Here is a 22,739-nt window from a genome sequence, read left to right on the forward strand (position 1 = left end):
CATGACTTCTTTGCCATACAGCCCCTCTCGCTTGTTGCCTGGGCTTGACCCAGATTGCAGCATTCCAGAACGTAAACTCTAGCCAAAGAAATCACATTTATCTTAAACTTATGACGGTGACCCCTTTCCAGTCATAGCCACAATAACGACTTGGGAAATTGTGATGGCCCAGAGCAGTTGCGGGCACTGCTCAGGCTGTGGGCAGGTTTCCTGTAATCTGCTGCTAAGGAACGTGGCTTCCCTGTCATTCCCAGCCTGTCCCCTGTCATTGCCTAGGTAACTCCCAGCAACATATCCTCATGTCATTCTTCTTGAGGGCACCAGTGTGACTCTGGCTTGTACAGCAAGGTCTGTCTCAGTGTAGATGAATCATATGGCAGAAATAACACACGCGGAGGAAAGGCTTCCAGCTCAGCTTTCAAGAACGTTCAGTTCCATTGCTTGGTCTGTATCTTCTTCTAGCTCCCTGTATCTAATTCTCTCCTTGGCCCATGATCCTTTCCCTTAGATGCCTGAAGGAGATGCTGTTCCTAAATCCTAAGATGTTTTTCCTCTTTATTCTTTGTTCTTTTTGACCTCCTCCTTACCCTTCAGCCCAGTTACCCCAAGGGAAGAAGGCCAAGGAACAATGCAGCAAGTGGTCAAGGGCTTGGATTTGGTTTTTAGACAGCCTGGTTTTGAGCTAACCCTGGCACCTGTAGCTGGTCTTCTTGGCAAGTTAACAATTCTTAGCCTCAGCTTCCTTATCTGCAGTTACAGACCATATTTGTACCTCTCTCTCAGAATTATTATAAGTGCAAATAAGAGCAAACTAGGAAGAATATTTAGCACAGCACCTAGCACATAGGAAGCACTTAATAAATGACAGTTTTACGATTATTCCATTGTTTGTTATCTGTAACCACAACAGCTCTCAAATTTGTCTATGACGAAGTCCCTTAAAATTATAAGAAACCATGAAATATTCACATTTTAAACTTAACGGGAACACGAGCATTCCAAGGAGCATAGTTTGAAAACCATTTCCTTAGCCTGGCATTTGTCACCCCCGACCCCAGCCCCAATCTAGCTTCCCTGTACCCTCCCTGAGCCCTGCAGTCTTGAAAAACAGATCCAATTGCTGTCTTGGACATAATTTGTGCTTTCCTATTGCTGCCTTTTGGTTCTCTTCTGTCTTGGCTGACCTGGCACGCTCTCTCCCATTCTTGCTGTTTCTTGAACTTCAATGCCTTCTAAGGTGCTATTCAAGCCCCACCTCCTAGATAAAGCCTTCCTCCAAAAACCACTTCTGATATTTCAGCTTCTTCTTCCTTTGGACTTTAACACATTCCCTGAGCACCCACTGAGAAAAGCCCTGAGCTGGTATGGGCGTGTGGTTATGGATAAGACAAGGTCCCTGCTCCAAGGGGGTGCACAGTGTAGTGGGGAGAGCTGACTCATGAGAACTCCAGTCCCTTGTAAAAAAATGCTATGAGAGGGTCCATGTGGGATGCTGGGAGAGCCCAGAAAAGGGAGTCGTTAACTTTGCCTAACCCTGTCAGGGAAGGCTTCCCCGAGGAGGAGATGCTTAAACTGGAGCATAAAGCATGAATAAGGGTTTGCCAAGCGGAATATGATAAAAGCATACACTCCCAGTTTTTCTCCTATGTCCCTGGCTGCTGCTTCTCAGCCTCTTCTTCTGGACCTGTCAGTGTTGGAGAGTCTCAGGGCTCCATCCTTGGAAAGGTGTCCGCCTATTGGCAATCACTCCTAAATGATCCCACGTAGCTTCCATGGCTTTAAGCACCAGTTCTGTGCTATTGGTGCCCACAGCTGTATTTCCAGTCCTGACCTTTCCTTGAGCTCCAGACTGGTATATCCCAGTGCCCACTTTAATTTTCTACTTGGATAGTTAATAGCCATCAAACACTGAACATGTCCAAAGTCAAGCTCTTGACTTCCCACCCAAACCTACTCTCTATTGTCTTTACTGTTTCAGTAAACGAGTGCCATTCAGTCAGTCACTCAGTCCAAAAGCCTGAGACATCCTTCTTTTCTCTGTTTCCCTCCTTCATACATCCAATCCATAAGCAACTCTTACAAATATCCTTTAAAATATTCCCAAATGCAACCACTTCTAACCAACTCCACTGTTGCCATCCCAGTCTAGGCAGCCATCACCTCACACTTGAATGGCTGCCATAGCCACCTTTGCTGCCTATAGCCTATTTTTCTTACTGTAGCCAAGGTGATGCTTTGAAACGCAAGCTGGATTCAGTTACTTTCCTCACTGAAACCCTCCAATGGCTTTTTCATTGCACTTACAATCCTGGCTCCTTCTCATGGTCTACAAGATGCAGTACCATCTGCCCCATGTCTATCTGACCTCATCTTCTGCCCCTCTCCCTCTCGCTCTCTCATTGCTGTTCTTCAGAAGTGGCCTTTGTTCTTGCTGTTCCCTCTGCCTGGAATGCTCTTCCCCAGCTATTCAAACATGACTTATTCTTTTTATTTTTTCGAGATGGAGTTTCACTCTTGTTGACACAGGCTGGAGTGCAATGGCACCATCTCAGCTCACTGCAACCTCCGCTTCCTGGGTTCAAGCGATTCTCCTCCCTCAGCCTCCCAAGTAGCTGGGATTACAGCTACCTGCCACCATGCCCACCTAATTTTTAAAAATATTAGTAGAGACAGGGTTTCACCATGTTGGTGAGGCTGGTCTCGAACTCCTGACCTCAGGCAATCCACCCACCTCGGCCTCCCAAAGTGCTGGGATTACAGGTGTGAGCCATCATGCCCAGCCCAAAAATGACTTATTCTCTCACTTTATTCAGCCCCTGTCCATATGTCACCTCCCTGAGACTTTTGCTTCTGGTGATGAGGGAGTAACAAAGACTAAATGTAACCTTCTGCAAACAACTAGACTATCAGAAATATATATGAATACGTACATGAAAGAAGCATTTTCAGACTTTGGACCACAGATAACTCAGCACTGTGATCTCTGAGAAAAGGGGGAAAAAAACCAAGGTGAGTCTTATGGTTGCCTGAGCTTTTCGTCTGGGGGCAATTTTTGGAATATGGACACAGAGGAGGTGAACCTAAACAGCGTCCAGTGACCTCACTGAGTTGAGGAGATGAAGATTGAAGTTTGGGAAGGCTAAGGTGGCTGGAAGTTGTGGGGCAGAATTATAGAAAGGAAGGAGCTAAGCAGGAAAAGAGCTCCAGAAAGCTGCATGGGATCTCAGTGGGTCTCTGCTGAGTCCTAGGCTGTGCATGCATGGAGGGTTAATCCACAAAACTGGACAAAGAATAATTGGGGGACTGATAAGCTGAACCATTTCCAGGGCTCACACAGGGCAGAGAGGCATTCGAGCACTGAAAAGTTGGAGTGAAGAGTCTTTGGTGATGGCTGGGAGCATGCAATGGAGTCTCCAAAGAAGTTCTGCCTTAATGGGGAGGGTTGAATCTTCCCTGGGATGAAGATTACTCTAGATCCATCCTATTCACCATAAGCAAAAGGCTTTGAAGGCATCAGTCTGATTTGCAAATAACTGACTGCCAAAACAAAGCCCAGCACTTTAAAAGGAAGACAAAGTCCAGACTCTCAGCATTGAAATATCACAATGTCCGGCATTCAATTATAAAAAATCTCTAAACATTCCACAAAACAGGAAAAGGTAACCTTTACCAATGGGGGAATCATTTAAGAGAAACAGATCCAAAAATATCAGAAATGATGAAACTAGCAGGAAAAGGATACTAAAACAGCTGTTATAACTATATACAGAAATTTTAAGGAACATATGAGCTTAGTGAAGAGAGAAATGGAAGCTAGTGAAAAGAGCCAAATGAAACTTCTATAACAGAAAATATAATCTCTGAGGTGAAAATATCACTGGATGTGATTAACAGCAAATTAGACGCTGAAGTAGAAATCATCAGTGAACTTGAAGACATAGCAATAGAATGTGTCCAAAAATAGAGAAAAATGACAAGGAAAAAAAGAACAGACTCTCAGTGGACTATGATCCAACATCAGGTGGTCTAACGTGTGTAATTGAAGTCCCAGGGCAGAAGAGAGAGGGAATATAAAAAAACTTTTGAAGAAATAATGGCCAAAATTTTCCAAATTTGAAAAAAAACTATCAACCCACCATCTAAGAAGCTCAAAACATTCCAAGTAAAATACACACACACACTCCCCCCCCCATTATAATCACACTATTGGAAAATCAGTGATGATCAGAAAATCTTAAAAGCAGTCAGAAAGAAAAGATACACTATGTTCAGAAGAACAAAGAATAACCACAATGTTCTCATCAGAAACTGTTCGGGCCAGAGACAATGGAATGACAAGTGTCTCCTCTTTAAAAAGGCCCCCCTGGCTCTCCTAGGTGGATCACCAAATGCTCCCCTCCACCCACTGTATCACACTCTGTGCTCTTACCTCGCTCTCATTATTGACTTGCTTGTGGTATCTCTTCCCTCTAAAACATAAGCTACAAGGGGGTAGGAGTTTTGTCTTATCACTGCTTTATGCTCAGTGCCAAGAACAGTGCCTGGTATCTAGTAGTGCCCAATAAATAATTGACAAAGTAAGTAATGCCTTCAGGCAGAAAAGTATGAGGGCAGAGAGCAGTAAAGCATCCTTGAACTACTAATGTTTCAGCACAATGAGAGCCCAAGATGTGTAGTAGTAGCAAGTGGGAGGAGATAAAGCTGGAGTGTTGACAGATGTCAGGCCATAGAGCAATTTGTAGGACATGCTGTGGGACTTGTGCTTCATTTTGTAGACAGGGATTTTACGCAGAGGAGTGTTAATAGTCTATTTGCACTTCAGAAAAATGGCTCTGGCAGCCCCTTGTGTCAGATGAATTAGAGGGGCGAGTTTGAGAGCAGAGGAAAGGCGAGAGATGGCACAGACTTGCAGAGAGTAGAAGCAGAGGGAATGGGCCAGGTCTAGAAAGTTTTTTAGAAGGTAGAGTATGCAGGTGTTAGTGACCAGCTAGTTGTAAGGGATGAAGAGGAAAGTTTTCACTTGTGTGATTGGGTGGATAAGGAATACAGAAAGCAAAGGAGATTTTAGAAAAATACGGTGTATTCGTTACCTATTGCTGTGTAGCAAATTACCCCAAACCTTAGGAGCTTAAAACAACAAATATATCCACTGTCTTGCAGTATACGTGGGTCAGGAATTTATGCTTAGCTGATTGCTTTTGGCTCAAAGTCTCTCGCAAGGCTGCAACCCACATGTTGGCCAGGACTGCAGTCACCTCAGAACTTAACTGGGGAAAGCTCCTCCTCCAAGCCCACTCCCATGCCTGTTGGCAGGTCTCAGGTACCCCCTGACTGTTGGCTGGAGAAATCAGTACCTTGTCACCTGGGCGTCTCCATGGGACAGCTCACGACAATATGGCAACTGGCCTCTCTCCGAGTGAGTGAGCAAGAGAGTGAGAGAAAGCACCCCAAGATAGAAGCCACAGTCTTTTTATAACCCAATATTAGAGGAGACATTTCATCATTTCTGCCCTATTCTGTTAGAAACAATTCACTGGGTGAGGTCACACCCCAGTGTGTGTGAGGGGGGATTACACAAAAGGAATGAATACCAGGAGGTAGGGATCATTGGGACCATCTTAGAAAGAGTTGACCACAGAGTGCATTTGGATACACTGAATTTGTGGACTCTAGGACCTCCCAGTTGGGGATACTCTGGATGCAGATGGAAGCATAGGTGTGGGGCTCAGGAATGAACCCCTGTTGTTGGGCTGTAGTTTGGAGCCTTCACATAAATTTATAATTAATGGCTCAGGAATCTCCCCAACTTGATTTGAAGCTTCTAGAGGTCATGAATGAAGGACAGATACCTTTAAACCCCCCAGGGAGCCCCTCAAGTAGGAAGTTCTCAACACATAGGGGAGGCAGAATATCACATGGTTGAAAAGCTCTCTCTCCGTTTGACAATTCCTGCTCTGTTAGAGGGACTTGGAAAGAGGCTTTCCCATTTCTAAGCTGCACGTTCCTTGTCTGCACAAAGTGGATTTAAAAAAAAAAAAAGAAAGTACAGTTTTTTTTTTCTGGGAACCCCAGTATATCACATAGGTAAAAGGTAAAATTTGATCTGATCGGTTGGCCTCCCCCTTGCGACCCCAGAAAAGAACCCCAGTTTGAAAACCACTGGACCAAGTAAATACCTGATTTTCTGCCAACTGGGACATTCTGTGATTTTATGACAGGATAACTCTACATCTCTCCCAGTTATGTGATTCTGTTTATTAAGATCCATTGATGCTACATATTTTATTGGACTTTTGAAAAGAAAATCATGCATATTTCCTTGAACTTATGAAAAAATGTCATAAAGCTGACTCTCATTAAGCACTTTCTATGTATCAAGCGCTATGCAAAAAATGTTATATTGCATTATCTTTATTTAATCTTTTCTCCCCTACTGGAGTCTAAGACTTTGTTTAGATCACTGTTGTATTTCCAGCAGCTAGAATAGTTCTTGCGACATAGAAAGCATTAAATAAATATCTTCTGGGCCAGACGCGGTGGCTCACGTGTGTAATCCCAGAACTTTGGGAGGACAAGGCAGTTGGATCACCTGAGGCCAGGAGTTTGAGACTAGCCTTGCCAACATGGTGAAACCCCGTCTCTACTAAAAATATAAAAATTAGCTTGGCGTGGTGGCATGTGCCTGTAATCCCAGTTACTCGGGAGGCTGAGGCAGGAAAATCACTTGAACCTGGGAGGCAGAAGTTGCAGTGAGCTGAGATGGTGCTGTTGCACTCCAGCCTGGGCAACAAGAGAGAAACTCCGTCTCTAAATAAATAAATAAATAAATAAATAAATAAATAAAATAAATTAAAAATAAAGACTTTCTGAATGGATGAACTAAGGTAAATAAGTACTATTCATAGTTCCATTTTATGGATGAGGAAACTTGGGCTTAGAGCTGCTAAGTAACTTGCCTGTAGTCACACAAGTTAAAAGCAGAATTAAAATATGAAATGAGCCCCTCTTGACTACAAAGCACACTAATGCCATTTCTTTTTGGTGGAATTGGCAGGAAACTGGAAAGAGATAGCATATATTGAGTACCTTCTATATGATGAGCATAGGCCTAGGTATTGCTTTTCACTGCCAATTATCAACAACCCTGACAGATAGCTATTGTTATCCTCATTTTTCAAATGAGATCATGGAGGCTCAGAGTGGCTAGGCACCTTACCTAGAGTCATCTAGCTAGTGTAAGGGACTGAGCTGGGATTGAAGCCCAGGTCTTTCTGACTCCAAAGCATTCCTGTACAAGATCCAGCATATTCAAAAACATGCACTCAAGTTTAGGTTCTGGAAAATATCATGCCACTGGTGGGTAGAGATCAATAGGCCTGATGAGGCTTTACCACCCCTGCTCCAGCTCCCAGCATTCCCAGCTTTACATTCATGAAACCACTGGGCATTGAACTGGGAAGAGTCCACCAGGCTGAGAAAGTACAAAATATACCAAAAAATAAGAGTTGATGACTAAGGATGATAAACGTCGTCACCACAGCCTGCTGCTCTCTGTAGCCTCATCAACATCACATGTCTCAGACCAGGTCTGAAGTTAGACTGATGATGTCACCAGAGTCTCTAAAAGGGCTCATCACTCACATCCACTTGTCATGTATTATTAAGCAGATCTATAATACATGTAACATTTTCTACTGAATTTCCATTTCTTTCTTTTCATGACCAAGGAAAGAAAAATAGAGTGAGGATGACTTTTCCCAACTTTTCATCCTTATTGCCCTTCACTGAAAAATAACTTCATCTTGAATCACCTCCCAAAAATGGTCATTCAGGCTCTAATTTCATTAATAAGGATGGAGCTACAGTTTAATAATTATCATTTAACTAATGCATATTCTATATAGACAAGTAAATGGATGTCCCTCATCTTTCCTCCTTAAATCCACAGAGAAGGGGAGTCTACAACCCTATCTTTTTCTTTTTTCTCTTTATTCTCCACATTACTTTTTGAGACTTGGGGTTCTATTAATTATGTTAGAAATTTTCTGCATTATCACTTTTGTAGCGATAACGAGAGTCCTCTGGAGAATCGAAAGTCCTTGTCGTCTAAATCAGAATCTCATTAGGGGCAGCGATCTCAAGGATGAGCAAAAGTTATCCAGATGAAGAGTTTTTTTAGGCAGAGAACAAAATGCTCATGAGTGGCTGGCCCCGATTGTAGGGCCTGTAAGGAATGGAAAGAAACCTGAGTGACTGGAAGACAAAGCTTCACCCAAGGCAGAGTGCTGGATGTAAGAGCAGGCGTGAAGCAAACAGTGTTGGAGAACTCCAACGGTGCAGGGCCCTGTGCTTAGAAGGGCTCTGAGCTTGATTTAACGTGCTGTGTTGTCACATCCCTATTGTGAAACTGTTCATCCTTTTTGAACAGAGGGCCCTGCATTTTCATGTTGCACTAGGCCACATAAATTGTGTAGTCAGTCCTGCTTGGGTGTGAAAGCCAGCTCTGTCATTGATTAACTAGCTAGGCGGTCTCTGGGAAATCCACTGGCCTTCCTGAGATTCAGTTTCTGCTTCTGTAAAGCGGAGCACACAATCCTTTCTTCAAATACACTGTCATGAGGATTCAATGAGACTATGAATAATCAGTGCTTTGTATAGTAATGGGTGCCTGGTAGGTGCCTAATCAATATTCCTGTCTTCTTAACTAAGAGAGTGTATCTGAATCACCTGGGGAATTTGCTTTTTTTCAAAATACATTAACCTGGGTTCTGCTCTGAGCACTTCTGACTCTGTGGGGATGTGGTGGGGTTTTTTTTTTTGGTTTGTTTTTTGAGAGAGTCTTGCTCTGTCACCCAGGTTGGAGTGCAGTGGCACCATCTTGGCTCACTGCAACCTCCACCTCTTGGGTTCAAGCAGTTCTCCTGCTTCAGCCTTCCATGTAGCTGGGACTACAGGTTCACACCACGACACCCAGCTAATTTTTGTATTTTTAGTAGAAACGTTGTTTTGCCATGTTGGCGAGGCTGGTCTCAAACTCCTGACCTCAGGTGATCTGCCTGCCTCGGCCTCCCAAAGTGCTGGGATTACAGGCATGAGCCACCAAGCCCGGCCGATGTGGTGGTTTTGAACGAGGTCTTTATATGACACTGATTTATATCTCAGGTTTCCAAAAGCAGCCTTAGATTCTCAGAGAGCTAGCTAAGAAGCCAGAGAGAAGCAGAAGAAAAGGCAGAGGGAGAAATCGATGGACTACTACTCATCCTCAACATAAAAAACCTGTTAAAGAAGAAAGAGGTCATCAACTTAACAGCCCTTCAGATGACAAAGACAGTGCTGAAATGCACTGTGGGAACTCATCCCATTATCAAGGTTCCTATAAAATTTTCTGCTGCCCATTTGGTCTGACAAGTACCCCCAGAGGAAGAGGGGCTGTGGACAAGAGAAGCCAGGGTCAAGGCCAAGGTTGGGGACTGAGTTTGAACTTATTTTCAACTTAATGACCCTAATACTGTACTCAATAGAGACAGTAATTCTGAATTGTGTTTATCCTGCCCAGATTTTAGGCTTTGACATTCTTCTAATGAAAAATCTGAAGCCTATACTACTTGAAGTAAATGCAAATCCCAGTATGAGAATCGAACATGAGCATGAAGTAAGTATTTTGAGCATCTCATTGACTATGTTGCCATACAGCTGAATATTCCTACCCTCATGTTACTCACTTAACAAAACAAGATGGAACATTCTCAGATTTTCATAGCCAAATTCTATTCAAGTCAAATAATTTCAGTTTTGTTGGGTTCTGAACATAGACTGTTAATACAAGACCTCTCTGACCTATGGTCACTTCCCAGCATGCCGTTTTTCCAATTTTTAAGGTTTGGAAACTTAGAAGCAGCTGAGCCTTCCCATCAATTTTGACATGAACTAATTAGTTAGCCTCAGGAGATGAACTAATTGAAATTCTATGAATATGATTTAGTCATGTTGACATACTTGAATCACTAAGATAAATAGTACATTTAGCAGTGGTTATATTTTTCTCCCTCTCCCCCAAAAAATTCATTTAAAAAACTGGAAGGAAATACAGCAGATATCAATATTGGGTTTAGGGGGGATTATTTGGATTATTTTAGTTTTCTTAACCCCTTTCTATATTTCTTAATTTTCTGCAGTGAGCATGTATAATTCTGATAATTAGAAGAACATGGTGCTATTTTTCCTCTTCATGTATTTGGTTAATTTATAAAAGGAAATTGACATTCTTAAGGTAGTATAAAGGAAGTCTTTAAAAATTTTCTTCTATAGATTAGCATAAGCAAAATTTACCAGCATAACCCCTGGAGCTAGCTGGATAGCCACTTGACACTGAATCACGGTCTCCACTGTGACACAGAATCCTTACCCATTCAAGCTTTCTCCAGGGGTGTTTGAAAATGTCCCCAGCCTCGTTGATGAAGAAGTGAAAGTGGCTGTGATCAGAGACACTCTGCGCCTCATGGACCCACTTAAGAAGAAAAGGGAGAACCAGTAAGTACTATGTCGTTCATTTCTATCAACTCTGCCTCCTAACTCTGCTTCATATCCTAAGCAGGTAAGTTCTTGGAACCTGCTACCATTGTGAGTGAGATTTACATCTTAAACAATTCTAATAAAATATCTTCATTTTATAAATATCAGCCCCCAAGCAACCAGTGACTCAAATTGGGAGTAATCTGGCAAATGGGCTTTTGTTGATGAATTTGTGAGTGTTATCCAAATCTGGAATATCTCTTCTAAGAAGCCATCTCCCTCAAGGTTAGGCCGCCCACTTGCCCGCCGTTGTGCGCCTAGTGCTTCTCTGAAATCCTCAAGCGCAGAAAGAGTACAATAAAATGCACGAGAAGAGGGCCACAGGTAACTAGGACATGGTAAGAGTTGCTTCCTTTTTATTTTCTTCATGTTTACACTCTTGCAGTATAAACTTTCAGTTTCAAAATTGGCAAAGCCAATTTAATGACAGTTCTATGATATTTACAACACTTGTAATTCCACTTCGTCCCCACCCACTCAGTGGTACCTTACATTGCATTGTTGGTGGATATATGTGCTCCACCCTCCCTCCATGGAATCACCCCAGAAATGAACGATATTTCACCTGAGTATGTTGTTCTGTTTTTACCAAATTCCAGGCTCTCACAAAGTAGGGGTTGAGTACATATCACTGTGTCAATGTTTCAGGAAGAAAAATCAAAGGCATCTCAAATAGCACTTCTCACATCCCTAGACTAATCAGATTAACCCTAATGTGCACAGACAAATAAAGCACTTGTCAGTAATTGTTCAAAACTGGGAGGAATGCAGACTTCCCTAAGCAAGTGGTGTTTTGTGGGTTCCTCTATCAAAGTTTCTCACCACCTGGGCTCAAGCCCAAATATCACCCTATGGTCGTGCTGCTCACGCTTGGCTGCACGTTAGAACCCTCTGGGCAGCTTTCAGAAATACCAATACTAGAGTTTCCACTTCTAGAGGTGCTGATTTTAGTTGGTCTGGGTGGAAGGCCTGGCCACAGAAAGTTTCTAGGTTCCCTAGGTGATTCTGCTGTGCAGCCAAGGCTGAGTGCCACTGCCCTGCAGAAAATATTACCCTGAAGAAGTATTGGTCACAGTCTGAGTCAGGCTGGATGGCGCCTGTCCGGCTGAGCCGGCTGAGTTCCTCTCCAGAGTGTTCTTGAGAACACTGTGAGGCACAGATTGCCATTGTTGGCAAGACTCGGCTGAGAATGTTTACCTGTAGTTTGTATGGGCCAATCCCACCAGGTGTGGCTTCTTCCACCGATCAGTGCTTCAAAGCTGTCCTCTCAGCAGCTCAGACCCGATGGCAGCCAAATAATGTGTTCACCAGTACGTATGCGTCTGCAGCTGCTTTCTTTAGCCATCTCAAAGGAAAAGCAATGGATTAATTGCAATTTGGTCAGAATTACTGCAGTAAAACTCATTCCTCAAAAATCTGTTCTCTAATAGTTATTGGACTCACCAGCAGATACTAGGTTCTGAGAAATAGTATGGTACTGTAAGGAGATTTGGGTAGTGATGTATGCCAGTATGGCATAGCAATACAGTTTTTTTAGGATGACTTTGACACAACAGTGTTCTTTTTTTTTTTTCTTTTTCTTTTTTATACTTTAAAGTTCTGGGATACATGTGCAGAACATATAGGTTTGTTACATAGGTATACACGTGCCATGGTGGTTTGCTGCACCCATCAACCCATCATCTATGTTAGATATTTCTCCTAATGCTATCCCTCCCCTAATCCCCACCCCCAACAGGCCTCAGTGTGTGATGTTCCCCTCCCTGTACTTATGTATTCTCATTGTTCAACTTGCACTTATGAGTGAGAACATGCGGTGTTTGGTTTTCTGTTCTTGTGATAGTTTGCTAAGAATGATGGTTTCCAGCTTCATCCATATCCCTGCAAAGGATATGAACTCATCCTTTTTTATGGCTGCGTAGTATTCCATGGTGTATATATGCCACATTTTCTTTATCCAGTCTATCATTGATGGGAATTTGGGTTGGTTCCAAGTCTTTGCTATTATGAACAGTGCTGCAATAAAGATATGTGTGCATGTGTCTTTATAGTAGAATGACTTATAATCCTTTGGGTATATACCCAGTAATGGGATTGCTGGGCCAAATGGTATTTCTGGTTCTAGATCCTTGAGGAATCGCCACATTGTCTTCCACAATGGTTGAACTAATTTACACTCCTACCAACAGGGTAAAAGCGCTCCTATTTCTCCACATTCTCTCCAGCATCTGTTGTTTCCTGACTTTTTAATGATCGCCATTCTAACTGGCATGAGACGGTATCTCATTGTGGTTTTGATTTGTATTTCTCTGATGACCAGTGATGATGAGCTTTTTTTCATATCTTTGTTGGCTACATAAATGTCTTCTTTTGAGAAGTGTCTGTTCATATCCTTCGCCCACTTTTTGAGACACATCAGCATTCTTATTCCTTTATGGGGAACAAGAAGTTCAAGAGTCGTATGGCCTGAGTCTTTTTAAGCTCTGCCACCTAAACATGAAGGGATAGAAGCATTCTACTATATTTTCATTAAATGACATTGAAACAAAATTAGTTTTTCTTGTTCTAGTTGCTTTTCTTTACCTACATCAGTTAATCCATAGGAGCTGCATTCTATGTGATCTGTATGAGCTGCAGGCCTAAAATTTAATAATAATGGAGCATAGGACCATTGAGAAGGATAGGAAAGGCATTTTACAACTTATCAAGTCATAAATAGCAGCACCTCATTTTTAATTTAAAAAGCATTGACTTTTTTATTGATAGCCAGGAACAGTTAGAAGTTGAACCTGACTTTTATTCTAATATAAAACCCTTTCATCTCATCCTCTTCTTACCTATAATGTAAAGATATATGATAATAGCTCAATGCCATTTACTGATTTTTTTCTTAATTTCACCTTTTTTTTTTTTTTTTTAACTCAGCAAGGATTATCCATGAAAGTACTTTGTAATCCATAAAGTGTGTTTACATGTAAGGGATTATGATCATTTTGATAAATTTACCATGCGGAGGAAAAGGCTGAAATTGTTCTCAACTCCTTTGTGTAGAAATGTTTCAGAAGAAGTTGAAAAATGACCCTATTTATGCCACACAGTGTCATAGTGCTGAATCCCGTGTCTAAATCTGAGACTCTGTCACTCCAACTGCATAAAATGGTGTTATGTAGACTTCCAGGCTAGAAGCTGCCTTTAGAAGCCAGGGTTTCTAGTGTTTGCACAGAATCTGACCTATTTTTTGGGGAAAAAACAAAACAAAACAAATGGAATCTCAGCCTTTCCCTTCAGCTCTTTAGCAAAAGAGGGTCCGAAGTGTCTGCCCGTCATTAGTTATTTCTTGAGAACAGTTTGTCAGCAAGACCGCTGAGGCAGGTCTTCACTTCCTCACACAGACTAAAGATAAAAAGTAGATACCCCCAACTCCTCATCTCCCCAGACTGCTCTGGACAGGTGAAGAGGAATCCTCAGAAGGAGCCCCAGACTGGTGTCCATGCATCATGCATTTCCTCGACCTCAGGGTCTTGTAGCCTGGGGTCAGTTTCTTGGTGGGACTGAAAGCAATCCTCAGGCAGTCTACCAGGGGAACAACTTGACTCTGCTGACATCCACCTTGGCATAGTCGAGAGTGCCTTCTATGGAGCTGAAAAACCTGAGATTCCAATCCTAACTCTGTCACTAACTGGTGGTGAGTCCTTGGAGATGTTGCATAGCTGTTTTGAGCCTCAGTATCCTTTTCTATAAAATGGGGATAATGATGTTCAAATAAACAATGAGAGGCCGGGCACAGTGGCTCACACCTGTAATCCCAGCACTTTGGGAGGCCGAGGCAGGCGGATTACTTGAGGTCGGGAGTTCAAGACCAGCCTAGTCAACATGGTGAAACCCCATCTCTACTAAAAATACAAAAATCAGCTGGGCATGGTGGTGCATGCCTATAATCCCAGCTACTTGAGAGACTGAGGCACAAGAATCGCTTGAACCCAGGAGGCGAAGGTTGCAGTAAGCCAAGATCGTGCCACTACACTCCAGCCTGGGTGACAGAGTAAGACTGTGTCTCAAAAAATAAATAAAAATAAAAATAAATAAGAAAAACTTTTAATATATAGTAGGTGCTTGATAATGCTGAGTTTACCACTCAACAGCAGATCATGAGGTCAGGAGTTCGAGACCAGCCTGGCCAATACAGTGAAACCCTGTCTCTACTAAAAATGCAAAAAAAAAAAAAAAATTAATCAGGCGTGGTGGCGCATGCCTATAGTCCCAGCTACTCGGGAGGCTGAGGCAGAAGAATCGCTTGAACCTGGGAGGCAGAGGTGGCAGTGAGCCGAGATCACACCACTGCACTCCAGCCTGGCAGCAGAGCGAGACTCCGTCTTAAAAAAAAAAAAAAAAGAAAAAAAGGAAAGAAAGAAAGTATCTACTGGACATGAAAGAAAAAAACAATGCTTAGTTATTATTCTCTTTCCTGGTATACTTAAAGTAGATTTTTTAGTTTAAAATCAATGATGTATCGTAAAAATGAAGCTGCTTGATGACTGTGGACTAGAATCGACATTGGAGCTGGTTGCCAATGGAAGGTTCTGTTTCCAGGTAGCAAGATGTCACTGGCTGATATTTATTTCATGTGTTAGGAGAAATTACCTTTGGCTCCTGAAGGAGGAGAACCTCTGTCATATGTGAACTGTTTTGGCTAAGGTAGCATTTTGTAATATCTAGTGACTTAATTGATTTTCTTTTTTTTTTTTTTTTTGAGACGGAGTCTCGCTCTGTCGCCCAGGCTGGAGTGCAGTGGCCGGACCTCAGCTCACTGCAAGCTCCGCCTCCCGGGTTCCCGCCATTCTCCTGCCTCAGCCTCCCGAGTAGCTGGGACCACAGGTGCCCGCCACCTCGCCCGGCTAGTTTTTTGTATTTTTAGTAGAGACGGGGTTTCACCGTATTAGCCAGGATGGTCTCGATCTCCTGACCTCGTGATCCGCCCGTCTCGGCCTCCCAAAGTGCTGGGATTACAGGCTTGAGCCACCGCGCCCGGCCGACTTAATTGATTTTCTTAGGAGGGTTCTGTGGAGGCTTTGTAGGGACATGGGAAGCAGGAAGCTTATGGGGTGGGATTCTGGAAACATTATATAAATGGAGGTAAAATTCACATATGATACAATGAACCATTTAAAAGCACACAATTCAGTGGCATTTAGTATGTTCACAAAGCTGTGCAACCACCACCACTAGCTCCACAGTGTTTTGCCACTCCAAAAGGAAACCATCAATCACTCTCCATTCCCCCTCCCCCCAGTTCCCGGCAACCAACAGTCTGCTTTCTGTCTCTGTGGATTTAGCTGTTCTGGATATTTCATCTGAATAGAATAATACCCTATGCAGTCTTTTGTGATTGGCTTCTTTCACTTAGTATAATATTTTTGAAGTTCACCCTTGTTGTGGCATGTGTCAGTACTTCATTCCTTTTTACAGCTGAATAATATTCCATGAGATGGATAGACCACATTTAGTATTCATTTGTCAGTTGATGGACATTTGGGTAGATGCCATCTCTTTTTCAACCAGAGGGATGCTACAATGATCTATTTCATATGTTGGCACTCTACATTAGATTTCTTTTGAAGAGAGGGGATCTTTTCTGCTATGAGAAGTTTTTAGAACCCCCGTTTTCATCCAGCCTCCTCATTTATTGCTAAAAGCATAGACCTTAGAACTCATCATGCTGGTCAGTTCCCTGGTTCAAGAATCTCCCTCTGAAGCCAGGCACAGTGGCTCACGCCTGTAATCCCAGAACTTTGGGAGGCCGAGGCAGGTGGATCACGATGTCAGCAGTTCAAGACCAGCTTGGCCAACATGGTGAAACTCTGTGTCTACTAAAAGATACAAAAGTTAGCTGGGCCTGATGGCGGGTGCCTGTAATCCCAGCTACTTGGGAGGCTGAGGCAAGAGAATTGCTTGAACCGGGGAAGCGGAGGTTGCAGTCAGCCAAAATCGAGCCACTGCACTCCAGCCTGGGTGACAGAGCAAGACTCCGTCTCAAAAAAAAAAAAAAAAGAAAAAGAGAATCTCCTTCTGAAGCATCACTGACAGAGGAGCGGCATATGTCCCAGCAAGACAACAGAGTTGGTATCAGTCAGGCCTGGGATAATGTCCTTAATCCCTGATCATTGCACCCTGAGCTTGGTGGTCAAGTCACTTTGGTCTGATCATGTCTGTAAAATGGGAATCCAGGTACCTCCTTGGATGGATTGTCATGGTCATGATATGAAATGACACGTGTGAGAAAGCCCCATGGGATCTGAGAGCATTAGACAACAGCTAGTTCTTAGAGTCACCATCAATCAGGCTTTCCTTTAAAATCATGCTGATGGTGACAAATAAGTCATCAGCTCTTGAGGCAAGCTGTTTGAGTTGTGGACATAATGGTTCTGCCCCCCTGAATCATACACGGGGAAGCTATGCTGGAGGGAGGTATGAAACTTGCCCAAAGTCCCAAAGCTAGTGAGAAATAGACTGGAAACTGGGCCCTGGGCCTGACTCCTACACCAGTGTTCACTTGACCATGAGGCTGTATTGGTCTCCAGTTTCTGTTTTCACATTCAAAGCTTAACTTTGAAGGTACGGGAAAAAAGTAAGAATAATCAATGGAAAATTTCCCCTTTCACTCAAGGTATGTGGGCAGCCTAAGTCTTTCTTTTTAAAACTTCTGTCAGAGGCAGAAGTAAATAAATTACAATCTCAATTATTTTTAAAACAAGGTGCTTATTCCATCAATTGATTAATTTTTGGCTCCCGAGGGACCCATTTTACTAGTATTGGGCTCCTTTTCCTGAACATAGATATTTCAGGGAACTGGACTCCTTTCTCAAGAATCATAACCATTCAGGACCCCAGTGTAATATAAATGAAGACAGAGATAGGCTTGGAGAAATCGGAGGGGGTTTTATTGATATCACGATGCCACGCAATGCCTGGGAGCTGGGTTATGGACTGCTTTCCTCTTATTCAAAGGTATATATTTGGAACATGACTTATATAAGGCCCAGAAGCCCCTTTTTCCACAGTAACATTTCATAGTCCTCTCCCCGTTTCATTACTTCCTATCACCATAACAACCAGGTTTGCTGTAAAGAGAGGGAGTCAGTCTGCCAAGCAGCTGTGGTCCTAATTTGGAAGTGTTTGTCCACTAAAGGTTTTATTGGGCGCTCAGGCTTTACTTCTTACCTTGACTCCAAGCACATCTCTTGGGCCCTGTGCCATATTTAGTGCCAATAGATGAATCCCCAAATCTGGTAGATTCTATGTAGAATCTAGAATAAAGTTGAAACATTCTCAGAGAACAGAAAACAAGGAATCTCCCAGTGGACTCTGTTTTGTGGCTGGGTCTTGTCGTACAACCAAGGAATGTGGCTTTGTTCAATCCTGGAGAAGATTAGAGAAACAGTAATCAGAAATTCTCCAGGCCCAGAACCCTGTCCCTTAAATTGGTAGCACCTCTTATTGAAGTCCCCTCAAAAATAAGGAAGAGGGGTTCTTAACTACCTAGACTAAGCATGCTGTTGTAAGTATAGAACATGATCTTTCTGACTGGAGAATGGATTCTTCCAGAAGAATCATCCACTATCCTGCTGAATGGCCCGTTCATGTATGCACTGCTGACCTTTGGTTGAAATTCTGGGCTCAGTTGATTCCTGAGGTGATATGGTTTGGCTCTGTGTCCCTACCCAAATCTCATCTCAGATTGTAATCCCCACAAGACCTGGTGGGAGGTGATTGGATCATGGGGGTGGTTTCTACCATGCTGTTCTTGTGGTAGCGAGTGAGTTCTTGTATATGCACATCAAAGCACAGCACTTTTTTCTTAACCTTGCTTATGACACAGAGACATTTGTTCACATGTTCTCCTGCTGACCCTCTCCCCACTATTACCCTATTGTCCTGCCACATCCCCCTCTCCAAGATAGTAAAGATAATGATCAATAAATACTGAAGGAACTCAGAGACTGGTGCCGGCGCAAGTCCGTATACTGAGCGCCGGTCCCCTAGGCCCACTTTTCTTTCTCTATACTTTGTCTCTGTGTCTCTTTCTTTTCTCAAGTCTCTTGTTCCACCTGACAAGAAATGCCCACAAGTGTGGAGGGGCTGGCCCCCTTCAAGTTCTCATGAGATCTGGTGGTTTAAAAGTGTGTGGCAGCAACCCCTTCTCTCTCTTTCCTGCCACCTTGTGAAGAAGGTCCTTGCTTCCCCTTTGCCTTCCGCCATGATTGTACGTTTCCTGAGGCCTCCCAGTCATGATTCCTGTTAAGCCTGCAGAACTCTGAGTCAGTTAAACCTCTTCGTCATAAATTACCCAGTCTCAGGTAGTTCTTTGTAGCAGTGTGAAAACAGACTAATACATGAGGGTTCAATCAGGAACCCTGACCCTGCAGACCAGCACACATTGACCCCAAGCACCTTTGAAGATTTTACATAAATAAAAAAGTCTGGGTCACAGATAAATGAATATTTGCATACTTATTTGCATTTCATTTGCACCATGTGTGGATTAGAGAAACAGATATTTATTTATTTCGAGTGTTTACTGACCACTTACTGTGTGTCAGGGGAAGACTGCAGAAGAGAATTAGATCGCCAGCCAGTAGGGGCGGCAAGACCCACGCATCAGTATCTGTAAGGTGGAATGTGCTAAGTACTGAAAGCATAAAGACAAATTGCCAAGAGAGGAAAGTGTGGGGAGAGGTTATTTCCTGATGGAAAGAACTTTAAAAACTGACAAGGAGGTGGCACTTGAGCTGAGGTTTAAAGCGTGAGTAGGATTTGAAATATGAAAATGAGGGGAAGGAGGTCCCTGGTGAAGGAAACAAAGGCACAAGGCTCTGTTGGGGGAGCCCTGAGGAGTTCAGGTAGGCAGGAGGGATGGGTGCATGGAGTGGATTAGGAGAGAGGAAGGTGGGAGCTAGGTGGAAACTCAATGCCAGAGGTTTATGGCCTTGAATGTCGAGAAATTTGAGGCCAGGCACGGTGGCTCACGCCTGTAATCCCAGCACTTTGGGATGCCTAGGCAGTAGATCACATGGAGTCTGGAGTTCAAGGCCAGCCTGGCCAACATGGTGAAACCCCATCTCTACTAAAAATATGAAAATTAGCCAGGCATGGTGGCATGTCCCTATAATCCCAGCTACTCAGGAGGCTAAGGCAGGAGAATCGCTTGAATCCAGGAGGCAGAAGTTGCAGTGAGCTGAGATCACACTACTGCACTCCAGCCTAGGCAACAGAGGGAGACTCAGTCTCAAAAAAAAAAAAAAAAAAAAAAAAAAAAAAAGGAAAATAAATTTGAGCTTGTTTTTTTGTGATTTTTTTTCCCTCTCCTCTAATGAATGTGTCACAGTCTTTATTCTTAGTCCCTGGCACAGTATTCAAAACCTTTTTTTTTTTTTTCCAACTTTTATTTCAGGGTCAGGGCGTCCATGAGCAGGTTTGCTATGGAGCAGTTTTTCTATCTGGAATGCACGAAGTCTTGAAGGGTATCTCTGATTTTGTGTATATGTGTATTTTTTTTTTCTGGAGCAAAGGCAAGAAGTTTCATCATATTTTCAAAAAGTGAAGAACTGAACTGTCATCCTATTATCATTGGAGGCTATAAAAAGCCACAACAACTTGTCTGAGGTTCCTAGCTTCAAGATACATTGTGTTCCCCGTACCTTGAAAGGTCTCAGGTTTCAGATGATAGCAAATGAGAAAAAATGTGCATACATTTTCAAGTATGAGCAGGCAGGAGATGACTAATGATAAGTGCATTATTTTATGTGCAAGAAGTAAAACCAGACAACTCTCTTCCGTTTGAAAATGTTTAAGCATTAAGTCAGAAGTAACCAGCAAAAGCCTTATTTGTGGGAAGTCTGTTGAGAGGGAACCATTTCCAAGATGTATGGGGAAGAATTTCCTGAGCTGATGTGAGAGTGTCATTCCAGAGGACCACTAGACAGGAGCTGAGCCCCTCCGCCGGCAGGTAGGCACGCTCTCCCTCTTGCCGTGCGTGGAGCAGATGGGAAACTAGATGAGCATATGGCCAGTCAGTCATCATTACGGGGAAATGGCAGTGCTGAATTCTTTGTGGGCCCTTCCAAAGTTATTCCAGGTAGTGATGAGGTAGCAAATGTGTTTGGAAATTTCCTTAGGAGTTGCACCAGTGAGCCTTAAATGTTCGTGTGCTTTTAGAATCAGCAGTTGTTAGCCCAGAACACAGCGCACGCTGGGCTTAGGAGACCAAGGTTTTAGTATCAGCTCCACCTTGGTCTCAGAAAAGTCACTTAGACCTTCTTGAGTTCAATTTCTTCATTAGAAAAAAAAAAGGGGGAATAATAGTTTCTGCTCTGCCTGGTTCACAAAGGAGTGTTTCTTGAGTGCTGGCTGTGTATAGCATGGTGGTAAATGTTCACATATAGTCCCAGCTGGTCTTCACACAGGATCTGCAGTAGGGGCTATGACTATTTCTATTTTATAGATGAGGACATTGAGGCTTGGAGAGGTTGAATGGTATGGCCAAGTCCACCTGCTTATGAGAGATAGACTGAGATTTAAAGGCAGGTCTGTCCAACTCTTGCCCTGCAAGAGAACAGACGTGCAGGTATTTAGCACATGAAAGAGATGGGTGCCTGCAAGGTGTTAGCACTCCCTGGTTGGGTTCATGCCTATCCAAAGCCTGTTCTCTCTGTAAACTTTGGGGCAGGGTTTCATGTCTCTATCTCCAGGGCCAGGCGCAGAACCCAAGCAGGTGCTTATGGGTGAGGAAGGTCTGTGGTCAGTGAGGCAGTGACTTTATGTTCAATAATGTTCACACCCAGAATGAATATAATGTAAGCCAATGTACAAAGAAGAGTGACTTAAAGCAGAATCTCACATAAGACAAGAGAGACCATCCAAGACAGAAAATTCCCCGTGTGCAGTTATGTGTCCCAGACCGGAGAACAGGCTGAAGTTTCGTAAGAAGACCTGGTGAGCCAAGGACTAGGTTGAGTCATATGAAATCGCTGATAGTAGACAATTTCTGGAATACAAGAATGGCAATGTCATATGGTTCAACCTAATAGTTGGCTGGGAATGGTCAAGACAAGCTTCTTGAAGAAGGTAAAGAAGTTGGGGCTTGCATTAGCTTGGGCTTGGATAAGTAAGAACATATAAGTAGACTTGGGAGAGGAAGTATGGAGGCAGGAAGCAGGTGACAGGGTTAGGTGGAGGTGGGGAGGCACCAGTGGTGGGTCAGGACCATCCATCATAGTTCCAAAAGGGCATTTTGGGGTGGAGAAGACAGATGCTGCTTCCCTGCTGCCCATTTATTATTAAAATGTTGTCCTCATTGTAAAAGTAATGTGTGCTTGTTGTAGAAAAATTGAGAAGTACTGAAAAGTACATAGCATGACATCTCCCTCAAAGTCAGCCACCCAGAGCTAACCCGATTAACTTTTTACTTAATAAAAATAGTATAATCTTCTCCTGTTGTTTATAGTTGAAGCCATACTGTCTGTGTAATTTTGGTATGCTGTTTTTATTTTTCTCCTTTTTGTGTGTGATGGAGTCTCACTCTGTCGCCCAAGCTGGACTGCAGTGGCGCAATCTCAGCTCACTGCAACCTCTGCCTCCCAGGTTCGAGTGATTCTCCTGCCTCAGCCTCCCGAGTAGCTAGGATCACAGGCACCCACCAACACGCCTGGCTAATTTTTGTATTTTTAGTAGAGACAGGGTTTCACCATGTTGGCCAGGCTGGTCTCGAACTCCTGACCTCAGGCGATCCACCCGCCTTGGTCTCCCAAAGTTCTGGAGTTACAGGCGTGAGCCACAGCTCCTATTTTTCTCCCTTTTATAAGGCAGTAGTTGCCCCTTTCTCATTCACAACTCTTCTTGAACATCATTTTCATCAATGACTGGACCGGAGTTTGCCTCCCTATTGGGGAATGTTCAGTTTATTTCTAGCATCTATGCTTAAAGCTCTGTGCAATGAGAATGGTGTCATAGGGTAGAGAGAGTCCCTGGGGCAGCAGGAAAGGAGATCTACTCTGGTTTTCAATGTACAGTAGAAGAGTGGAGTGAGTGAGGGTTGGGGCCCTGGATGAGACTCTTGGGTGTAAATTTGGCTCTGCCATTTATCACCATAAATAGGGCAGAGATTCCCACTC

At 43.2% G+C, this 22,739-nt stretch overlaps 1 protein-coding gene across 6 annotated transcripts in view; it reads left to right on the top strand.

Annotated features, from left to right (window-relative positions):
• Positions 1 to 22,739, top strand: part of TTLL11 (tubulin tyrosine ligase like 11) — a 273,135-nt gene that overhangs the window by 106,355 nt on the left and 144,041 nt on the right. For 2 of the 6 annotated variants that reach the window (XM_005580892.5, XM_065530122.2), the window contains 2 exons: positions 9,557 to 9,652; positions 10,415 to 10,530. The exons of 1 other annotated variant lie outside the window; for it this stretch is intronic. In XM_005580892.5, the coding sequence (XP_005580949.3) occupies positions 9,557 to 9,652; positions 10,415 to 10,530 (212 nt within the window). Of the gene's footprint in view, positions 1 to 9,468; positions 9,653 to 10,414; positions 10,531 to 20,452; positions 20,576 to 22,739 lie in introns of those variants that run through there. 3 more of the 6 variants (XR_012424416.1, XM_045373777.3, XM_045373778.3) reach the window with 3 other exon arrangements.

This window comes from Macaca fascicularis, chromosome 15 (genome assembly GCF_037993035.2).
Source record: "Macaca fascicularis isolate 582-1 chromosome 15, T2T-MFA8v1.1".
Classification (NCBI taxonomy): domain Eukaryota; kingdom Metazoa; phylum Chordata; class Mammalia; order Primates; family Cercopithecidae; genus Macaca; species Macaca fascicularis.